Below are 22823 nucleotides of genomic sequence, written 5' to 3'. Positions count from 1 at the left end.
TAAACAAATGGTAACTGATCTGGCAGAACGCTTTGCTCCATCACAAGTCCTGGAGCAGATCTGAGTGCTGGCTCGCAGCTTTTAAAAAAACGTGATTTTGTGACTGTACATGAACTTCTGTAAAACCAGAGTTGCCATCTTATACAACAACCTCAGTACTTGTTTTTAAACCTTCCAGTGCACAAAAGAAGAGGTTGGGATACTTCAAAAGAGAGAAGGCTTCTGACAAGTAAGATGTTCAGCTGCTTCTTTCTGGTCTTTGTCCTGCTTCTAGACAGAAGTGATTTTGATCAGGAACTGTAGTGAAAGGACAAGGAGTAATGGATTCAAACTGAAAGAGGGGAAATTTAGAATAGAAATATGGAAGAAAATCTTTACAGTGAAGGTGGCGAGGCACTGGAACAGGTTGCCCAAAGAAGTTGTGGATGTTCAAGGCCAGATTGGATGGGGGTTTGAGCAGCCTGGTCTAGTGGAAAGGGTCCCTGCCCCAGGGCAAGGGGGTGAGACTAGATGATCTTTAAGGTCCCTTCCAAACCAAACCATGCTGTGATTTTATGATTCTCTGATAGCCCAGCACCAGTCCCTTTACTGATGAAAAGACATGTTGCCTTGTATTCTTTTCTTTACTTGTCCCAGCATTTTATATACCCAACAGTCTACACTTGCTCTTGGCAGGATGAACCAACAAATAGAAGAGATGCTGCCTTTGTTTTCTTCTTCAAAGCTGCATCATTAAAAGTTAACAGCCTTGCAGGTTATGCATAAAATTCTGCCTGCATCCTGGGACACGCCACCAACACTCGCAACACTCCTTCACATTCAGCTTATTGTATTGATTTAGCCCCATGAAACTGATAGTGCAAGGGTATTGACACTCCACTTAATGGTCTGCTCCTCTGTGCTCCAAGGCAATCAATTTGAGCTGGTGACAAAGACAAATAGGCAGCCGGGAAGAACCACTAGCCAAATTAGGTCTTTTTCCTGCTAATTTCTTTTAAAAGTGGCAAATAAGGACCTTGAAATGAAAGTCAGAAGGTGTAAAGTAAAAAAAAAAAAAAGAGATTATTTTTATTGTAGGGGTTTGGACCATTATGTGGAAAATGGAAAGAAATGGGAAAGAAACATCAAAAATACTATTATTATGTTGCAACATTTTACAGCAATCAAACTCTGAATAATATTAAATAGCTTTTAAAATTGCTTTCATATAAAAACATATAGTTAGGTTAATATTTTAAACGTGAGAAACCATCACATGTATAGATATGAGAGGACAGAGGCAGTTATAGGGGAGAGAGGGAAGAAAGTAGAGATTGTCCACATAATAAGTTCCATTTCTTTGAGGCTTCAAAATGACAGGCTCTTTTCTTACTTATCTATCCCAGATAAAGTCTTTGGACTCTCTTGGGTTTTGTCCCCTCCTGCTATTTAATATAAAAGTTCTGTTCATATTTCAGTGTGCATGTTTATAATCCTCCTGCAACCAGGGAGTTACAGAGGGGCAGAGAACTTCAATTCTCGGCCCATTGTCCCTCCGAATTAAATAAATAAACCCCTTATCTCTCAGCCCTCTCCTTTTGTGTGAGGTAAAGAACTTGGCTGCCTGTGAGGCTATGGAAAGCAAAGGGAAGACCTGCAGACAAAGCTATCTCAACATAAGCCCACTCTGTGCATTGTAGTCTCCTTTTTCACCCCACGCTGCTGCTGTAAAAGCCCTTTGGCACTGCACAACGTGGAGCCCTCACAAGCATGAATAAATTGTAAAGGCAGATTCGAAGAGCAGCAGCACCTTTCAAACCAGCTGCTGTGTACTTTGCTGGGGAAAGAGAGAAACAACTTGAAAGTTCTGAACAGGATACCTGAAGGCGGATTCTCATGCCTTTGCTCACAGTCAATCTCACTTGACTTCTGTGGAAGCCAGTTGCGCTTCTTGTCAAGGGAGGTCCAATTCTCTCAGAGCAAGAAGCATAAGAATCTAGCTTTTTACCCTGTTTTTTGGTCCACACTGATCTTATCATAGTTTTCTTCTTATTCTTCAAATACTGCTTTTGCATAGCAAAGCTAAGGGCCACACAACTTTGTAACAGAATCATAGATTTGTTTTTCATGCAATTACTGACTTGTTCAACAAAAATTACACCTTCATTATTTCTTTTATCCTCTTATCAAAATACTTAATGAAAATTTAATTTTATCGTCTCTTTTTTTAGTGTTCAGTGCACGTTTATCTGAAGGAGAAGAAAAATCTTTCCTTTGTAGAGCTGCTTGCACAATAATCACTGAGCATATAGAACAGTGGTGAGAACTACACTTACAAAGATGTAGAATGTGCTACTCACTTCATGTAAATAAATTTTTTTCTTAGACCACATTAGTATTTGTTTTCAGGACAAATACTTATAAGTTTCATCCACTTACCAGCCTGAATAGGCATACATTCCTGAATAAAAAGCAAGTGGTAGTCCCATAACACTGGCATCGTTCCCCGCAAAGGCATTTTTAAAGTGCTGTGTTTCTCCTGCAACATCAACAAAAAGAATATTGAAAAATAAGCTCTTTGGTCACCTACTACTTTAAACAAATAAATATATCACACCATGGAACATTTAATTGCCCTACAGTTCACTGACATCAGGTTCTGCCCTTGACCTTAATTTCTGACCCAAACCTTGCAGTCATAATCTGACAGCAATTGTAAAAGGCTTTGTGCTGTCCATAGCCATGCAATACCAGAATTTGACCTATTAGTTTTGTTTCAAAGCATTCTGAGCTTGATGACATTCACTACTTTGTCATTTCCAGCAATGACTTATATCAACATGAGAGAGCAAAACAAGCTCTGTAGTTTTTGATGTGGAAAATTTCACTTGTTCAGCATTTTAATCAGAAGTAACTTTGCTGGCATTTCATTCAGAAGCAACATTTATAAGATAAATAAACCCAAAATATTAAACATTTCTACCACTGAAAAATGAAGTTAGTTACTCCCTACCGTGATAGTTAATACTGTACTAATATTTCACCACATAAGAATTACCTATATCATATATATATATAATGCAAATATGTAAGACTCCTGCTATGCTCTTATTAATTTGTAAGTTGTTCTATGGTTTGTAAGACGTCCCAACAATATCTCAAATTCCCTCTGTAGAAATGACCCTCCACAGATATGGAGCAGAATTCATTCAGACTAGCAGTGGGTCAAATTCTCTACCCTTTTGCTCTGTTTTTACTGAGCTCCCAGTCAAAATTTCCCATTGAAACAGAGGCTTTTTGGTTAAGGGAAAAGCTGTGGCCACAGAAGGGAATCAGGGACCCTATCTGTGCTACTTCAGGGCAGCCAACCCCAAACAAACCTGGGCCTGACCTGCTCCAAAGGAAAAGTGGTGTGGATGGGAATGGAAAGAAATTCTGCCCATTTCATGTGTAATGTGCAGTGGGAAATGGTGTTGCAACTGCCAGAGAGAAAGTGGAAAACAAGAAAACAAAAACAGTGAACCAGCAGAATGCCACACAGGAAAACCTTTATTTCAGAGTCTTTATTAACCACAGCTGCCTGTCCCTGAGAATTCAAGCTCACTGCACAGACCAATGCTGTGCTGTTCACTCGGATGGGAGGGTTTGCGAGTCATCAGAGAAGAGCATCCCCAGGGACAGAGCCAACAACTGTGACAGTTTTTGTTAGATAAAATCTGCCACCAGTTCATTAAAGAGTGCTCCCTATTCTGCCCCTCTGCACTGAATGGCTGCCTGTGCTGTGTGTACTTGTTGTAAGGAGAGTGAGCTGGGGTTTGTCACCATGTCTCACCAACTGCTGAGAGGGCTGTAATGGAAAAGTCTCTGCAGGTAGCTGAGCATCTGTCAGTGAAAAGAATGCCTTTATAAGGGCATGTAGTGACGGGAAAAGGGGGAATGGCTTTAAACTGTAAAAAGCAGGTTTAAATTAGATATTAGGAAGAAATTCTTCTCTGTGAGGGTCATGAGGCACTGGAACAGCTTGTCCAGAGAAGCAGTGGATGTCCTGGAAGCATTCAAGGCCAGGTTAGATGGGGCTTTAAGAAACCTGGTGTAGCAGAAGGTATCTCTGCCCATGGAAGGAGGAGATAGAACTAGATGGTCTTTAATGTTCCTTCCAGCCCAAATGGAAGGTGTGGCTATGACTGTGTGATTCTGTGAAATCAGAGCCCTTCTCCCACCACATACCCTGTACCATGACTAGGGACTAGCACAGTTAAAGGAGACATTCTGCTTGGACTAGGCATGTATGTCCATCTGTCATTAAAACCCATCCTGCCCTTTTCACAAAGTTCATGCCAAAGGCAAATTACAGAGAAGTACAGTCCATTTGCTCATTTGAGAGTGAGTCTGATTGAAACAGACTCATTGGCATGCTGAAGGAAGCACCAGTTCATCCCAGTGTAGTTCCACTTCTAATCAATTACATGACAGAGCCTCAGTTAAGCAAGCACAGACTAATTAAGAGACTTTGCTGCTACAAGCATTATTTGGCGAAGGCAGGTGGGGAAAGACTGGGGAGGGTAAAGATAAAAGCTCTTTAAAAGCATTTACTTTTCATTTCATACCTTTAATTAGCTGGATAACTCCAGGGACTATAATTATCAGAATTGCTACAAGCTTGCAAAAGGTAAGGAACATCTGAATGCGGGCACTCCAGCTGACACTTGTGCTATTCAGGACCATCACCAGCGCTGTGAGGGGAAAAAGAAAAGTCAGAAAGAAATAATTGTCACAAAACTCTTTGCCAGCAGAGAGGTCACACAGCCAGTAGATCCTAATGCATTAAAGGAAATACATCCTCCTACTTCTCCCGTTCTGCTTCAAGGTGCCACACGAAAGACCTGAGCTGAGTCCCTCTCCCTGACCCACTGCGTGGCCCATCCCTTTGTCCCTTCTCTGCCTGGCTCCCTCCACACCAAATTACAGCTTCATTGACTCAGAATTGTCAACTTCTGGTAGACAATGGGCTGGCAGGACCCTGCCTTGGATGAAAGAAATTAATTGCCCAACCCTTGTCACTCCAGATTTCTTTGTCTGTGCTGGTTTGAGTAGAGATTTGCATTTTTCACAAAATGGTAGTAATTAATAACCACATTAAATTTTCTCAGCCTTTTTTAGACCCTGCATAAATTTGTCACTTATTACCTTATTTACTCCTGCTCTTCTTTTCCACACTTTCTCCTCCCTTTTTGCTGTACCACCAGAGATGCAGCAGGGCCAGAGTACAAATGATGTACCCATAATTTTCAGGAATTGATGAAGGAATGAAAAAGGCAGTAGGTCTTATCATTTGAGGGCCAATTATTCTAGTTTATTTAAGCAGTTACCCTGACAAAACAGAATCAATAAATTTTCCCTAAAGAATGTAAAATGGGAGCCATTTCACTAGATAAAAAGCCCCCTTCCCCTTCTGCTTCAGGGAAAGGGAAACCTGTAGTAGTCAAACCTGTTCACTTATCTTCTCTTTCTTGCCATCATATGGAGCTAATGAAGTAGCTCCTCATCTCAATCCTCCTCCTCTTCAAGCTCTCTCAAGAGCACAAGTTTGTCATCAGCCATATCACACATCTCAGGATGCACAAGCTGCTACTTTGTACTAGTTAGCACTGTAGACCTGGCACAGTACAGGCTTTCTGGAAGCAAACCCCACTGATTTATCCCAACTATTTGATACAGTTTCTGTTCACTGGCAAAGCTAAGAATATATAATAAAAAAAGTTTAAAGTAGTTTTGGTTCAATGGCAAAGGGAGAAAATTCCAAGTAATCTAGATACCAATGTGGGGTTTTTTGTCATTTTTAATAAAATCAAACTTCCAGGAAAGAAAAATTATACTTTTCTGGAATTTTAATTGGGAAAGAGAGAGTCCCACTCTCAAACGAAGAATTTACAACCCAACATGAACTCACAACATCATTTAGCATATTTTCCACAAAACAAAGATCTTAAAGACCAAAACCTTCAATCAGTTCTGTATCTCACCACATTTCAGACCTGAGGCGTTGTTTTCTAAGTCACAGAGAAATCACTCGAATTTCTGCAAATTGTCACTAGAGATCCCAATACTTTTTTTTTTTCTTTTTTACTTCCGTGTATACCTACACCTGGCAGGCAATAGAAGATCTGAGGGGCCTGATTCATTACTCTATTGTTCTAACAGTACACTGACATATCATGACTCATTTAAATGCTGAAAGAACCCTTTAGATTGCTGCTGAATATTAGTGCTGTTTGAGGCTCCTCCTCTTTTCCTGGGGCTTGACTACCAGCAAGACTAACAACTGCAATTTAAGCAAAATATATTTAAATTATTCATTTGATCAACAGTCAAGTACTGGCTAATTTCAATTTTCCTAGAAGACTCAGGATATTGTATTTTTCTTGCCCAGAAGGTGAAGACCAGGCATGGACCAGACACAAAAAAATGTCAAGGAGGAGTTTATTGTGTAAGAGTATCTGCAATTTGATATCCAGCTTACTCGGAGTTCAAGCTGACTGCAGCAATCAGTCTGTTACCTTACACAGGTCAGAGTAGGTAACATGAGCATCCAGCCCTCAGAGAAACCTCCTCCAGGCCTTCTAATGCATTGGTTTCACCTTCCTGATACACATATGAAAATGTCACTGGATGGTGCACCAGTAGGAACAGTAATGTCAACTCACAGGGGAACTCATAACCTTCCTTGATGGCCAGCCATGCACAGATCACAAACACCAAATCTGTGTAAGAGCTACACTGGCTTGAAAGAAAAAGAAGCTTGTGAGCAGTCTGTGTTAAAACCTCTTCCACCCCCAACCATGAGTTCAAGTCAGTCAAACATTTCATCTGAGGCTTTCTAATAAGATAGTGCAAGCAAAAGGGACACTGCAAGGACCTCCATTAACCGGGAAACTGAAGAGATGGTACACCTGCAGTCAGTCCTGTGCATGTACTGTTAGTTTTCACAGAATCATAGAATGGTTTGGTTTGGAAGGGACCTTAAAGATCATGTAGTTCCAAGCCCTGTGCCATGGACAAGGGCACCTTTCACTAGACCAGGCTGCTCAGAGCTCCATCTAACCTGGCCCTGAACACTTCCACGGATGAGTCAGCCACAACTTCTCTGGGCAACCTGTGCCAGTGTATTACTACCCTCATCATAACAGTTTCTTCCTAATATCTAATCTAAACCTGCCCCTTTTCAGTTTGAAAACCATTTCCCTTTGTCCTATCACTAAAAGTCCCTTGATGCAAATGTCCTTTGATGGTCCTCCACGGGAGTAAGTCCCTTGCAGAGTCGGAGGACTGCACCACTATTACTCCAGGTTGCAGGGCTGAGACTTGAGTGAGTAGAATATCTGAGACCAGTTTTATATTTTTTTTGAATTTCATCTTATTCTACCTATTATGGTATAAGAATTTACAGTCTTCTATAAAAATAAAGTATATAGACATATATTAACCTTATTGTATACTATTAATAATAATTTTGTATTCTATAATATAATATTTACTCTTAAGGTTCTATCTGCATAACAGCTGTCTAGAAATGTGGGGCTTACACTGTTATCATATACCAGCAGCAGACTATCTGTGTTAGCAACTGAGTAGCGAAAGGCAACAGGGAAACAGAGTCATGAAGAAAGCTGCTAAAGCAGGAAAAGAATATGACAGCTGTGCTAGGATTCATATATAGTCCCATTATATCTTGGGACTATGGCCATCATTCAACATCTCTCATCTATGAATAAAGCCTGATGGAGATATTTAAAGAAACTGATTGTAGACACTTTGATACAGGATCACAGCAAAGACCAGAAGGAAGGAGCAGTTTCCCAGAAAAAGGGCAGTGAAAGGAGGACTCAAGTCTAATTTTGCTAGCTAGAAGTCAGGCATCTAGTGTGGCTGCACCCTCAGTGAAGAAAGAGTTAGCTCCAGAGGATGATTATCAATACCTCTTTGAGATGCCTATCCCAGATAAGATGAGATGCCTTCAGAAAGTGTCTCTTTCCCTCTTTCTCCACCAACTGAATGGGGAGCATAAAAAATTACCTTAAAATAAGCAACTAGCTAAAAATCAGATGGATGAAAACCGAGGGGAGTATGGCAGGAGAACAAAATGGGGTTCGTGAACAATCAAACAAAATGGTAACACCAATCATGTTGCTTTTCACAATCTCTTTCCCTCCCACAGCCACAGCTGCAGACAGATAACAAAATCTGGTGGGAGAAGCAGCAGTAAGTATTACATCCTGGCCTACTTTTCAAGAATATATGTACAATTGCCTCAGCAGGAGACCAAGAAAACTGCCCTGCCTTAACTTGTCAGACTTTGAGGGTCAAGGCATTTTAAAAACGTAAATAATACCTTCAATTTGCAGATCCTAATGCGGCAATTAAAGGTCACAGGAGGCACAAAAGCACCTATCAGAGCAGCTTTTGCTATCTCTGCAAGCCAAGAGATGTTTTAACTTAAACTGCTTGTCTGAAAATTGTCAGCCGTAGAGTGGCATCTGTAACATCTGCCATGATGGGGTAAAAAAAAGGCAACTAACTATAGACTCACATACTTGCCTATAAAGTTTGTGGGATGGACCATTTGCCAGCAAGTGCTGAAAGATATATATATATATATATATACATATATATATATGTATAGCTGGCCTCAGTTTTCAAGCATAACTTTACCACTAACAGCCAAAGATAGGGATACTTGAGATCCTTGGCAGACCCCCCCCCAAAAAAATAAAAAAGTGGGAAATTATACATTATTGCTACATAAAATGCCTAAAATACACATAAATGAGTGTAAAAACATGTGAGTTGGCAAGTAGCTTTCATTCTCAGAGTTTTTAATAGCTGAAACCTCTTTATCTGCTTTCTGATACAGAGGAGTAGAAAGACTGGAAAAGGCTCAGTTAACAGTGTGTTTCTATTCAAGTTACATATAGATAGAAGAGTTTAATACTTTTCACAGTACAATTGTCCCTTCCTGCTATCATTATATTTAAGTTTAGCATTAAGAAAAGAATTCGAAGATACAAATAAAGCAACACATGAATACAGGGCATTTTTGCACTGCCACAATGCTTTGCAATGATAGGCACGGTGATAGGATGTTTCTTCATTGGAAGAAACAATAAATATATAGGAGTCTATCAGTTTTCACTGAAAGAGAAAAATTAATTTTAAACTCTTTCTCCTAAAAAGACTGTCTTTTTAGGAGAGTGTCAGAACAAAGGTGGACAACATCCCTTTTGCTTCGTGTCCTGGGGCTGTTTTGTCCCTCTTGAGCAAAATTGGGCAGTTAGAGGGGCTGGTCTCCTGCTTGCATTTTCTTCAGCTGTCCTTCCCTGTGCTGGGGCACATCCAGCTTCTCTGGCCATTTATTTTCATAAAAATTGTTGTAATTAGATATCCTGTCTCTGAAAGTGTTCAAGGTCAGGTTGGATGCTTTTTGCACAGTCTGGTCCAGTGGAAGGTGTCCCTGCCCGTGACAAGGTGATCTTTAATGTCCCTTACAACCCAAACTATTCTATGACTCTGATAGTCTATGAAATGCATGATGTAATAAAAGTCTTAGAGATGTCTTCTCTTCTTTCAGGTAGTTAAAATTGACTGAATTTAGAAAATGTTTCTGTCAGACCGACAGACTGTGATATGCATATCGAGTATCTGCCTAAGTTTTCCTCCTCGTGAAGACTCGTTTAAGAAGCACGAAGTGAATTTAAGTGATTTCTAAGTTTGAAAAGAACAGGCAGGTTTTGTTTTAGAGGTCCAAAAAGCTGTGATACCTGAAAAGAGACTCCACATAAGCAACCTTCTCTCCACCAAAATGTTGATATGTTTGGACATTTTGGTTGGTTGATTGGTTTTGTTTAAAAAATTGTAATAATGACAACTAAAAATGAAAGCAGCATACTGTAGAACAGAAAATTTGCCTCTACGGATTGTTCAAGATTGCTCTGAACAGGTATGGTTTTCAGGGGTGTTTGGTGCCCAGCATATGCTTTTTGTTATAAATAATAAAGCAAGAATAAGGAATTTTTTTAAAGGTCATCATTTCCAGTAGTTCCATTTTAACTCTCATCTGATCTACATCTTACCTGCATCACCATTCCTTTTTCTCTGCAGAGGCACAGAGGGGGAATGGTGGGGAGGAGAATGGGCTGTAGCCCCAGTACAAGAAATATTTTTTCACAGCTGGTAGAGGAGCAATCATATTTGCCACTCCCCAGCACAATCCTGCCACATCCACCTCAGGCAACCTTTTAATAATAGGCTTATGATGCATAAAAGGAGGTTTAGGTGGAGGGGGGGGAGAAGGAAAGAGAAAAGCTGTCTTGTGATAAAACAGAAAAAACTGGGCTGCAATAATATGTGAGGCTTTAAAAACTCCCACACTGCAGATTTTTAGACCAGTTTAGACAAATATCTGTAAGAAATTGTTTAGATAACACTGATTGTGTTTGGGATCAGGGGATCACCTCAAGATTTTTTAAAATCTCTCCCTGTCCTTTCCAGTATAATGAGAAATGACAAACTAAAACATTAGAACAAAGTCTCACCCAAGGACAGAATTTAATGGTGCTTCCCACTGCCTTTTCCCCATACAATAAAGACAGATACACAAGGACTGCTCATCAGGCAAGGAGAGAGAAGGGACCAGGCACAGATAAGAAGACAAAAGGCATGCCATTTCACTTTCTGATTAACTTAAAATTTGCAGTGGAAGCAAACACTACTTTTGGCACCATTAAATTGGATTATAAGATCTTCAGGGCTCCAAAGTGTCTGTTCAGCTCACCACCTTAATCTTACCTATCACTCTGCCTACATGCACAATACCAAACATTCATAACAATTACCACCACAACAGCTGATTCTTACCATACAAGGATAACAGTCAGACACTGAGATTAAGCATAGCAGAAGTTCTAAAACTACTGCAAATGAAACTCCACTGCAGAGAATACTGCAAAGATAAAACCTCAGTCTGTTATGTCACCGTTTTCCTTAGCTTTGTCCCACTCACCATTACAAGCTTTCTACAAGAATCCCTTCTTTCAGTGAAGTGCCAGCTCATCTTACCTGTACTGTACAGACCTACTCTGCACAGGAGCAGTCTGCTTTGACCTCCTCTCTCCCTTTAGGCTGTAATTATTTCAGCCTGACTCCATCTCCCCTGCAATGCTACTTTTTTGTTTAAATATTTTGTCAAGCCCTGGATTATCACACAGATTTTCACTTAAATTAAAAGCAATAAAAACATATTTCAAATTGTTCACCTATTGTGCTTGAACCACACGCATTTAACAAAATGCTTTGATGGACTCCTCACTTAACATTCCTTCTGTCTCAGTGACCTTGACTATTACTGAACATCTGTTTCACCTTTATCTTGCACTGAAATGTTTCAGACAGATGTAGCTCTAAAAGTCATTGACCTCAAAATTCAAGACCTTAATTCAATTATTCCTATGAAACCTATAGTTTGTGCATAATTAAGTTAGAAAAAAATGCAGTCACATACTGATTTTTTAATACTCCCAGCAGAAGGGAAAACTTATCAAGAGAGCTCCTACAAAAAGCCACAGTAACCTGGAGACTGGAAATTTCAATGTCAATTGAACTCCTTACCCCTATTATTGTGCAAAACTGAAAGAGTCTCCTGTGGGCCTTTGATCATTTTGCATGTCTTAATTCCTTTTTTCCAGTCCTTTTGTTTCTGTTATGTGCACTGAGCAAATTGAAAGGAACAACCTGTTACTAATTACTCAGGTCTACTCTGCACTCCCCTCCCAGCACAGCTGAATGCCAATATGTGCCCACAAGAAGCATCCTCACCAGTGACCAGACAGAACTGGAAACAAGCCTCTAATGCCACAGCTGCAGGCTCCAGAGTCCCATTCCCATCACCCTTTGTGCCTTCCCATGTCATGCCCCCTCCACGCCATCCCAGGTACACTGTAAAGTTCTTGCACTCAGGGTAGCCTCCCTCTTTCAGCTACAAATATTAGCTTTCTGTCACCTAAATGGTCCTTTTTATACTAACTGCAAAATTAGCAAGAGTAGGACAAGTTGCTGGTAACAACTGTGCTCCAAGCTGTATGTTCTGTTCCCACAGCTGGGTTGCTGCCTCCTGAATCACAAGTGCCTCAACAAGGATTACTGCCATGGCAGAAAGAGTAGGACTAGGGAAGATGATCTCATGTCGCCTGTCTGCACTCAAGAGAACTATATTTCTTCATGGCATCATACTTGGCACTCAATTGCCTCCTAAAACAGAGGTACAGCAAAGCACTTAAACGCAGGTAATCATTCTTCCATATCTCTGGCACCGGCTCACCATCTTTTAGGGACTGAAATTGCTTCCACAAAAGTAATGAGACTTCAGCCATTAATTCCAGTGGCAACAGAATCAACCTTGGCAATAGATCTTCCCTGCCATTAATAAAGTCTGCTGTTCTTCCTACTAATGCGTTTGTTCACAAACACACCTACCCAGGCAAAATGTCATGTGGATGCCCTTGGCATTGGATGCCTAGTCATTAGTGATTCACATCAAACAACTACCTGTTCAGCGAGTGATTACTCTTTTTTTTTTTAATTTCTGTAATCTTTACCCTTTGCTGAAACCTAAAATTTTGATACTTACTGATGCCAACAGCTGTAATAAGTTTAATCGCAAGTTCTGGGATTTCACACTGCATAAAGAAAGGTTCCAAAATGTAACGTCCAAATGCCAACGATATCACTGCTGTGGCAGCAGGGCTAGAGTAAAAACAACAAAGTCACAAAATTAATCTGCAATAGTACATTGATGTTATGGGATCATGCTGTAACTTCACAAACACATAACTCTGGACCTTAATTTTGTGCCTGTTGGTAACTATGCTGACATGTCCCGTGGTTTCTGGATGTAGCACTGCCCAGTGGTTCTGATCTTGACAGCAACAGCTCTTACCACTTCTTACACCCATGTTGCAAAGCAGCCATAATCGGAAAGCAAAAGTATCAGTAGAAATCTTCATTCACTCGCTTGAAGTGAACATAGCCAGAATTGACTTACATGGGCAAAACCCTGAATAAAAGTCAGTTTGAATTTTAGTGGCCAAGTATATCTCACCCCTCAGAGACACAGGGAAATTAGTTTCAATCAAGCCGAGAATTCTGGTTTACTGCAATAAGTACCAAAAACGTACCCAAGTCTGTTATTAAATTCTGAGAAAATGCAAAACAATTAATTAAAATTGGATTTTCTAAAATACAAACAGAATTTGTTCTTTTTATTGACTAACAACTTCCTAGCACTGCAAGTGAGAGCAAAAACCCATGGAGCACAGAAAGCACTTACCATAAAATCAAGAAATGTGAAGAAATGTGCAAGCAGTTGTTGCATTTACAAATTCAAAATATTCATAATATTCATACAGCTTTCTCTTTGAGACAAGCTAATTGTTTGCCAGAAGCCTTAGCACTGACACACATTAATAGCAAATTAGCCTTGAATCAGACATGGTCTGCATATTATATTTCCAGTGGTCTGTTCACGTTCCATTTGGGAGGACACTTTCACCCTTCTTAGGACAGCTGGTGGCATCTGTGCTTTATCACACTACTCACACACCGTAAGGACAAAAGGGTATATGATTCTGTCTCAAAGGATTTCTGAGTTAAACTAGAGCCCATGCAAATTTCTTGTGAAAAAAATATACAGCATTTAATAAAGTAACACCTCACTTCACAGAACTTTGATAAAAACGCTATGGAGGAGGGTCAAAATTCTGCAGACAAGTTGTTATTCTCCATTGAACAACAAAGGAATTTTCCACAAGGGAATTTTCACCCTGGAAACAAAACCCACTTTCTTCGTGTTATGACTCAACCCAGAAGTCACACGCGGTGCTGGACCAAGCTGCAGAGCAGCAAAGAGTGGAAGTATCTTTCTCAGAAAGTCTCTGCATGGACGAGCAAGGGCTGCTGCACAAAGACGTTCCTCTCACTGGCCAGCAAACAGTTTTGCAAATTTTGCCTGGATTTTTACAGACATTTACAGACTTTATCTCAGTGCAATATTTCTAACTCACATAAGAAAATCACCAGGCTTCCAGTTTTTAAATACTGCAGCCTGCCAAAAGTAGCTTGAAGTGCCCTAGATGCAATGAAAGATCAGATCTTTGGAGATGTGGCAGACTTTTTTCCTCAGTCTCAGCTTCTTTTTCCAGAACTTGGATTTTCCCCTCCCTTTTTAAGGAAAAGCCTTTTTAAAGAAGCAGTTGCTGCTATCTGCACCACTCTGTTTCTAAAATCATAGCTCCTAAATTACAACTCTAATAAATAGCTCTGTCTCTGCCATTCTCATGTCTGGGAGGAGATGTTGCTGGCAGTGCAGTCAATCAGTGGATGCGGAAGATCAAAGAACGGAGCAGTGTTCAAAATTTGTGCAGGTGAGGTGTTTAGGGACACAGCCTAGGGTGGATTCAGTGGTGCTGAGTTAATGGTTGGACTCAATGATCTTAGAGGTTTTTTTCAACAACTGTGCTTTTCCTTCTGACTATAATCCTACAGGCAGGCTGGCAGTCCTCAATAGCTCTGTGTTTGGGAGCAGATAGAAAGCACATGAGCAGCTTTCACTAAGGGGGAAGGACACAAAAAAACATCTGGTGAGGAGCAGGTCAGTGCCCCAACATATACCACAGGTGAGTCAGGCACCTGGCAGCGCACTTTCACCCAGCCTGCATTTAGTAACCACCATAGACTACAGACAGTGCAGTCACATGGTCTTCTCTTGTTTGAAAATTAGTTGTTTGGGGTTTTTTTTAAAGTTATGTATATTTATAAAATACTCCCAACCTGACTTTTGGGGAGAAAAAAGTTCCCACTCACACTGGATGAGGAGCAGCACAGTGCAAGGCATAACTAAACAGTAGGGAATGCTGGCACAGTTTAATCAGTCTACAGGCAGAGTTTCAGTGTGTCCTACTCTGCAAAGTAGTGTCTGCAGAGATATATGTAGGAAGTGTTTATTTTGGTTGCAACTGCTCCACCAGCCTGTGAGTGTGATAATCCTGCAATCTTTCAGAGGAAAAAACAGCTTAGCTGAGAAGTGTCTGCGCAACTTCATCTGCCGAAAACAAATACAGACACATATCTGGTCTCAATTTCTTTGATAGCGGCAGCCAATTAGTTTCCTGATGCAGGAGTCAGATATAAAACTCTACACAGAGGTTCAGCAGCGCTGCTCTGATCATCACAAGTTATAACATGTACACCTCCCTTGCTGCCTCTCCGGGTGATTAAAGAGTCCACTGATGTTCGTTCCCATGCAAGATGATTATTTTCTGGGCGTGGGGCAGACCATGATGACTAAGAGCATTTTCATGACATTCCTGGGACACTGTCATATGTAAAAAAATAATTATTTTGTGAGGAGAGGAATTTATGAAGCCTGGTTTCTTGTGGATGTTTCTGCCTAGGTTAATAAGGTCCCTCAACAAGGTGCAGGTTAAGAGGGATATTTGTAACATTGTTCTCTTTTGTTGATTCTGTGACGTGAAGTAATATAGCTGTTCACTGCACTGTGAAAACATAGGTCGCATTCCTCTGCCTGATTTTCATTTTTGGCAAAAAGTTAACACAGTTGAGACATCTGCCCTTTCATCACGTTTGATGGAAATTATGCAGTTAATTCAAAGGTTATGCGTGGGTGGGGAGGATGTGAGGGACCATCTGACATACAAGATTATTTCCTCCGGAAACAACATAAGGATTTATGTATTCATAATGACTCAGCACTGTCAGCACTTTTAAACTCAATAGTCTATGTTAGAACTTGTCATTGTTATGTAAACATAGTTGTGATCTGAAATGAGGCTTGTGCTTTTGTGACTAATCTGCTGATTGCGGAAGAGAGAGGAAAGGAGTGCTAACCAGCCTGAGGTGGGGATGAAGCGTTCCCAGAGTCATTATGCATAAGTGAGTTGCTCTGTTCTACATGTATCAAGCTCTCCAACCTCAGCAATACTGTAAAAATAAAAGGAAAAATTCAAAGGGCCACATGTGAGTTCGATACAAAGATCCATTTACACTATGAAAGTTTATTTGATATGATCTGCCATCTTTCTGTTGTAGTTCATTTATACAATGTCAAAGGCTGCATATCAAAGGCTTACACACCAAAACAGTACTTTGGCCATTTTAGATATGTGAAGACTTAATGTTGCTTTATTTGGTCAGCTAGTGCTTTTCATAGTAAGAGTTAAGTTCTCTAACACCCCACAAAAGCAAAAAACGGGGGCCCAGGCTGACATATAAAGCACACATGGTGCTCCTAACTCTGAACACTACTGGGCAATGGCTTCACCAGGAGTTATTCCTCTATCCACAGAAACCAGCAACTGCTCTAAAAGCTACTGCCAAGACTGAGAAAATGTAAAGGTGACTTCCCTCTTCCACTGTACTGTATCTAGGCATAGGTATTATTAGTGGCATTATTGGATACAGTAAAGAACTGTAAAAGATACTAAATGGATACTAAAATAACACAGTTAATTTATCAAGATATATTTTATTTGTTTTGCCCATCATATATTGGACATTTTTCTTTATGACTGAAAAGCATATTGCCATCAGAAAAGAAACAGAAAAGTCACATTACACTTACCGAATAATGAGTAGTTCAACCCAGACTCTCACAAAAGCAGGTAATGGACCAAAGGCCTCCAGGATATAGGTATAGTGACCACCAGATTTCTTAATGCATGTTCCTAGTTCAGCATAGCAGAGGGCACCTGTGAGAATTAAACTATGGTATCACGGGGGGCATCCAGAAATACCTTTCAAAACATTTATAGGCTAAACAACAGAGCTGCCAGGGTATCATACCTACTTTTCCTATAAATTTTTTTTTTCCAATCAATTTTGTAAGTTTTAATTCATTCAGCTAGACATGCAGTTAACCAAACTGTACATATATACACTTACATTTATTTGTAAAGCCACTGGACAAGCTATTTACTATCAAGAAGTGTTGTTACTCATCTTCATCTTGTGAAGAGGGACAACAAAGCAGGGTGTCACACCAGCTACCCTACTTCCCAGGCAGCCAGACTGCACCACTGAGTGAAAGTTTTCTGACACATTTGCTTTGTTGTCAAAGTCTGCTCAGCTCCTTTCAGCCTTAGAGATGCCTGGCTCAACCTCTGCAGAAAATCCTGAAGACTTTTTTACCTCTCCTCAGCCACAGGCAAAAGCAACCAACTGGCAAAAAGTCAGAAGTGGGAACTGCAAACTAAGAATTTTCCTCAAGAGTACTCCTTATATACTATTTACAAAATTCAGAAGATGGTTTAGCCCTGGCTTTTCAACACTGGTGGAGTGTTTTTGTGTGCTCCAAATGCAGTGAAAGCTCAGGACCCACCATGCAGTCACCAAGCCAGGGGATTCTCAGCTCCATGGTGGGCTGCATCAATACCACGGCTGATAAACATAGGTAGCCCTTTTAGAAGAGTCTGAGGAGCCAGATGAATACAGTAATAAAGTTTTTAAGCATTGCACAACACAGAGTTAAGCTCAGCAACATATACAAACTCATTTCAGCTCTGTTCCTTGCATGCTTTTATGCCACAACACTTTTAGATACAAACTAGAGTTGTCAAAACCACATCACGTGTACAAGCCCAATAAAGCTGAACCACATCATGACAAATTCCATCCTAGTTCATTTGCTTTGTTTGGGGTTTTGCAAAAACGTGGTAGCTTTTATCTGTTCTCCAGTTTACTTGAAAGTGTACTTAAAGGAATCCCTACACACACACTGAAAAAAAGCTATTGCTGGGTTTTGCCACCCTCCTCTGCAGAAGTTCAGGGTGAAATTAAATTTTTTCAATACCTGTTACACACACAGCCTCAGCAAGACCTTAAGTGACCTTAACGTGTGATTTAACTATAATTCAGTCATGCAGGAGTTAAAAACAACCATGGGGAAAACAAAAAGACACCAAAAAACCAAAGTGTAACAGATTCACTCAGAGAAAGAGTATCTTTTGTTGGGCCAAATTATAGTTCTTCATATCTAGAGGTCTGGAAAATGAGCTACAAATTCTGTCTGATAAAAGAGATTTTCTTTTTTTTTTTTTTTTTTTTTGGTACAGACTTTATTTCACAGTCAGAAAATCACTATTACTGCAGTTACAGCCAAAAATGCAGTGCTTAAGCAAACTCTGTGTTGACTAAATCAAAAGACCAAGGTCTTCTGACAGGGTTTCAAATTGATTCTGAGGTTTTTCTTGATAGGAGAATTTTGATTACAGGCAGGACTTCCATGTTTGTACAACAGATTATGCTGCACATTATAATAACACATTTAACATCTGACCCAAATGGCTCCTAACTCACCCAGACTGTCTGTTTGGCCTGGGTGGGCTCAGCCTGTAAACCACCTGTGTTTCCCTAAAACTCAGAGCCAACTTACACAAGGTGGCATTTGCCTGTTCCACCTATTAAGCAGACACATGTTAGTCCTTATTTGTCCTCTTTACCTCCTGCCAGTAAACAAGTCATTTCTGTTTTAAATAAAGCCAATATTCATGTTAGTTCTTCAGCTTCTTTGAGATTAACTCATTAAGTAGGTCAATGAACCCTCTGTTCCACAGAGGCCAGGGTGGGGTTTTCCACTCTGAATGGGGTTTTTGTGTACTGAACAACTAAACTGGACTTCTTCAGAATTTAACACTCTTCAAGAATACACAGAATTAGTAATAACTCTCACAATAAGCAGGCCAGCAATAAAACTCCCGTGACAAATTTGCTTCCATCACAATGTTTTTGGTAGCCCAGTCTTTGAAAGCAACATCATGAGTGAGGAATGAAGTAAAGCAATGGGGAGAGGGGTTATTAGTGTTATTGTTTTGCTCCCTTTCATGCCAATACAGCTAACATACAGTGGGAATTATTCGTCTCAGACCTTGCTCTAGCCTCTAGGGAACTAAGTCGAGCTGTCTAAACATTTCAGTGGTGTTCAAGCCACATGACCCGTAATCTCCAGCTGCCAGGGGCCTTACAAGCAAATTATAAACTACCTCTTACAGACAGGAGAAAAATATTATACATACAGCACATCCTAGGGAATAAAATGGACATTTGGTTTTCCTATTCCTTTAGGGACCCACAAGAAACAATAATTTACTTCCAGCTTTCACCAGCCGGGTACTAGGGGTGAGGTGGGCAGGGGTTGCAGATCTTTGCACCCTTCACGAAACCCATTCCGCAGCACAAACATCCTGTAGCTCCATTGGTCCTCAAGTTCTGCTCTGTGACTTGCTATCCAATAGTGAAATCAGACAAATAATCACGATAATCCACTGGCCACCCCTCTGGACCAATTAGAAACTTTTCAGGGACTTACCAAAAAGTGAAAGGATACCGCATGCTGTCCAGACAGTCAAGGACATGCCCACGCTGCCTGTATTCTTCAGGATGCCTTTGGGAGAGATGAAGATGCCAGCTCCAATGATAGTGCCAATTATGATGGATATCCCCCTCAAAAGCGTCACTTTCTTCTTCAGCACAACTTTTCCCTCCAGGGCTGGCTGTCCGCTGTCCACAGAGGACAACCTGCCATTAGCTTGCCCCTGTAAGTAGCTTCCATTAGAGACCGTGGGCACAGCAGCTTTCCTAGGCATGCTACAGTGCCACCAGCACACTGACGGCAAGCACAGGCAGAAAAGTTTTCAGCAGGAACTCAAGGCTTTTTTTTTTCCCCCTCTCTGTGTAGCCAACTACTTTGTCTCTTCCTCTCTCCTCTCTTATCTTTCCAGCTGCTCCTACGCACAGGTAACAAGCTCCTAAAGACTTTCGTGAGCCCTTCCTGCGATCCGAGCCTGGCTCAGGAATACCTGCGCTTTCACACTGTGAGCTGGTACTGCCCTATCATTGGAAACCAGCTCAGCTTCCGCGTGGACTTGTATTTAAGCTCTTGTCATACCAAGTTACTCCAGCTGAATGATGATGCAAATTCTCCAGGTTTGCATCAGCCATTTGAGAAAACTCTGGCATTACTCAGCATTTCACTTTTTTTTTTTCCCCCTTTTTTTTTTTTTCCTCCTTAAACCATAAGGGCATGTTGCACAACTGACCTGAGGGTGGTGGGAAGAACAAAGGACTCGCAAGCAGACCGAGCCAAACCTAGCCAATCAAGCTAAGCACATCACCCTCGACACCCCGAGACACACTCCCAATTTTTTTTTTTTTTTTAAAGCAACTCGGAGCCAGAAACAAAAGCCTGCCTAAACACAAAGCTCGTCAGAGCGCAAGGGGAAAAGAAATCAAACAGGATACGTCATCGCTGGGTCTAATCCAATTTCATTCTCGAGAAACTCTTAACAAAAAAGTTAGTTTGCAGGGGCTGAACTTCTTGGTCATCCTTGATCAGTCTCTCCTCACGTCTATGTTACTTCTTTGGGAATCTGTGTAGGGACCAGGACCCACCCAAAGGACACGTACAGCCCCCGTGTTACCCCGAGTTGCTTAGCAACACCCCCCAATCAGCCTAACAAACTGCCAGGGGTTACTTTCACAGAATAGCGATTTTCATATGCGCAGCTTGTTTCCAGGATGTCGGTAAACAACACCACTTCTCCTTAAAAAAATACTGTTAAAGTTTACAGCCGACTCGAGTGTGGGATCCGGCAGGAGGAGGGCAACACCCTAGAGCACAGGATCTCCAGCAGCTCAGGAATCAGCATGGGATTTTTTTGTTATCGCACAGCTTCCCTGAGCCCATAAACAAGTAATCAGATGCATACGTACATTTGTTTCAAGACCTGATCATTCAAATTCAAACCTGAGCAATTAAACTGTTAAAAAGAGGTGCATTTCCCAAAAAGAAAGCAAAAATCTACAGCCTTCAAACACTTGTGACCTAATCAAGGGACAGCCCGTGCAGTATATGTCAAAGGGGAAAGATCCTTCGTGGCATAGCTATTGCAGCTGCTCATGGCTTCAGATTAGATCAGTGAAGTGAGAAATTATTGCTGCAGTTACTGCTCTTACAGGTATTGCTTAATTAGTACCTAGGTTTGAGGGGGAAAATAAGCTAAGTTAAACCATTTTATCATTCAAAAAGCAGGCACTGAGCTCAGAGCACAACTGTGCTTTCAAATTCATGTGAGAAAGAGGAAATCCAGGACTATCGACACGCTGCAGCTGTAAAACTTCAGTGTTTTTAAAGCCTCGTATTTTCAGTTATAACTCACCTGTAATAGTTGGCACTGAGATAAAAGAAGGCATTAAAAAAAAAAGCTTATCTGGTTTAAATGCATACAGGTAAAAAGCAAAGTGGTTGTAGATTTTGACTGCATAGCAGTCAAGTAGTGCTTGCCTGTTTTCTGAACATATCTACTTCTCCCTCATCTACTGATGTGCTCAGCAGCTGATCCCTCATTTCCATGTACAGCCCACACTCTTCTTGTCACTGCACTGAGTGCCCAACCTTTTTGGGAAGTGACTGTCCCTCTGGTATGTGCCATAGGTGACTGCACAGACTGACTGCAGGCAGGATCTTCTCTGGCCACCCCACAGCCAATTTTCAAGGAAGTAGTTACATGCAAAGCCAGGACCAGGTGGCATGCTAAGGCAAGTTGTTTTCCCCTGATGCACATTCCACACACTGCCCCCCAATAAGATTAGGCAACTACATCAAATCAAACCAGCAAAAAGCATTAACTACAGACATGGACTGGGCTGATGACCTTTAATTTTCAAAGGCTCTTTAATGAAGAAACACATGACATCTTCAAACATGTAATACTTTAAGGTAATCATTTCTAACCAGTGTTTATCCTTTATTTACACAGGAAGATGGTTCCAAGATTAAACTAAAAGCTCAATAACCAGACAATCCTGAGGCAGCTCCCAGCAATCCAGTTGTCCACAAGAGCCATCCAGTACAAATGCTGGACAGTATAAGGGCTTTCAAATATCATTTGATCACTAGGCAGAGGAATACATGTTTGCCCTTTGGACATACCAATTAACACTCTCCCACGCAGCGAAAAGAGTGTCTGCTCCTTGTGTGGTTATCAGGATGGCATGCATGCAAAGCTTAGGACCACATGAAATTCCCAGAGAAATTTATAAGGTGGGACCTGAGGAAGGCTGGATGCAGAAGACTCTTTTTCCTAACTACTAGTAGCTCACTAGTCGACCTTGCTATTTGTAGCCTTCCCCACGAGTACTGTTGTGCACACTGCTTCTCAATGCTGTCCACTAGAAATAAGAAAAATAGGAGCAGTTTTTCTCCTTTGAGTTCCAGCTTTACTTCCAATTATCGGTTCCACCCAGGGTAGGGAATGTCTATTTGATGTTGGTGGATTATTTGTTATATTCTGGAAACTTCATGAGAATTTTCCATCACCTGAGCCCAGTCCTGAGGAGGGTATGAAGCTGGAAGAGGCTCATAACTGTCTGCTGCCCCCATTACAGAGTATACTCACAAAAGTCTCTTCTGATTATTTGTACCCCACCATCAGCTTTATTTGAATTATTCATCACAGGGCAAGAACTACTATGCAAACACAACAGACAAGGCTCAGTGTCTTTTCAGAGAGCTCTTCTGAAAAAGCAGGGCTTAACCTGTCCAACACCCAGAATAGCCCTATTCTTCCATAAAAACTCCCTCTAAAGACAGAACAAAAAGGTATAAGGTGCAATTTTCTCTAGACTGAAATTATTTGAAGCAACGTGTCTGAAAATGATACTCTGAAAATAAACCTTCAGCCTCTAATAGCAGCTGGCATCCTGCACAGCCTTTTATTATTTCT

General features: G+C 40.9%; 1 protein-coding gene and 1 long non-coding RNA gene across 4 annotated transcripts in view; one reads left to right on the top strand and one right to left on the bottom strand.

Annotated features, from left to right (window-relative positions):
* The window catches only part of LOC114058394, a 350005-nt gene that overhangs the window by 233219 nt on the left and 93963 nt on the right, over positions 1 to 22823 (top strand). The gene's annotated exons all lie outside the window — the stretch shown is intronic.
* Positions 1 to 22823, bottom strand: part of SLC7A11 (solute carrier family 7 member 11) — a 90639-nt gene that overhangs the window by 40295 nt on the left and 27521 nt on the right. Inside the window, exons 4-8 of one of the 3 annotated variants that reach the window (XM_027885716.1) lie at positions 19409 to 19483; positions 16667 to 16793; positions 12659 to 12774; positions 4587 to 4712; positions 2419 to 2518 (exon numbers count right to left, since the gene is read on the bottom strand). In XM_027885716.1, coding sequence (XP_027741517.1) covers positions 2419 to 2518; positions 4587 to 4712; positions 12659 to 12774; positions 16667 to 16793; positions 19409 to 19454 — 515 coding nt within the window. In that variant the 5' untranslated portion in view covers positions 19455 to 19483. Of the gene's footprint in view, positions 1 to 2418; positions 2519 to 4586; positions 4713 to 12658; positions 12775 to 16666; positions 16794 to 19408; positions 20496 to 22823 lie in introns of those variants that run through there. The other 2 variants (XM_027885715.1, XM_027885714.1) reach the window with 2 other exon arrangements.

This window comes from Empidonax traillii, unplaced genomic scaffold (assembly GCF_003031625.1).
Source record: "Empidonax traillii isolate 1590-97213 ecotype Southwest subspecies unplaced genomic scaffold, ASM303162v1 scaffold170:size2694500, whole genome shotgun sequence".
Classification (NCBI taxonomy): domain Eukaryota; kingdom Metazoa; phylum Chordata; class Aves; order Passeriformes; family Tyrannidae; genus Empidonax; species Empidonax traillii.
The sequence above is the reverse complement of the archived record's forward strand: the minus strand, read 5'-3'. Positions and strand labels throughout refer to the sequence as shown.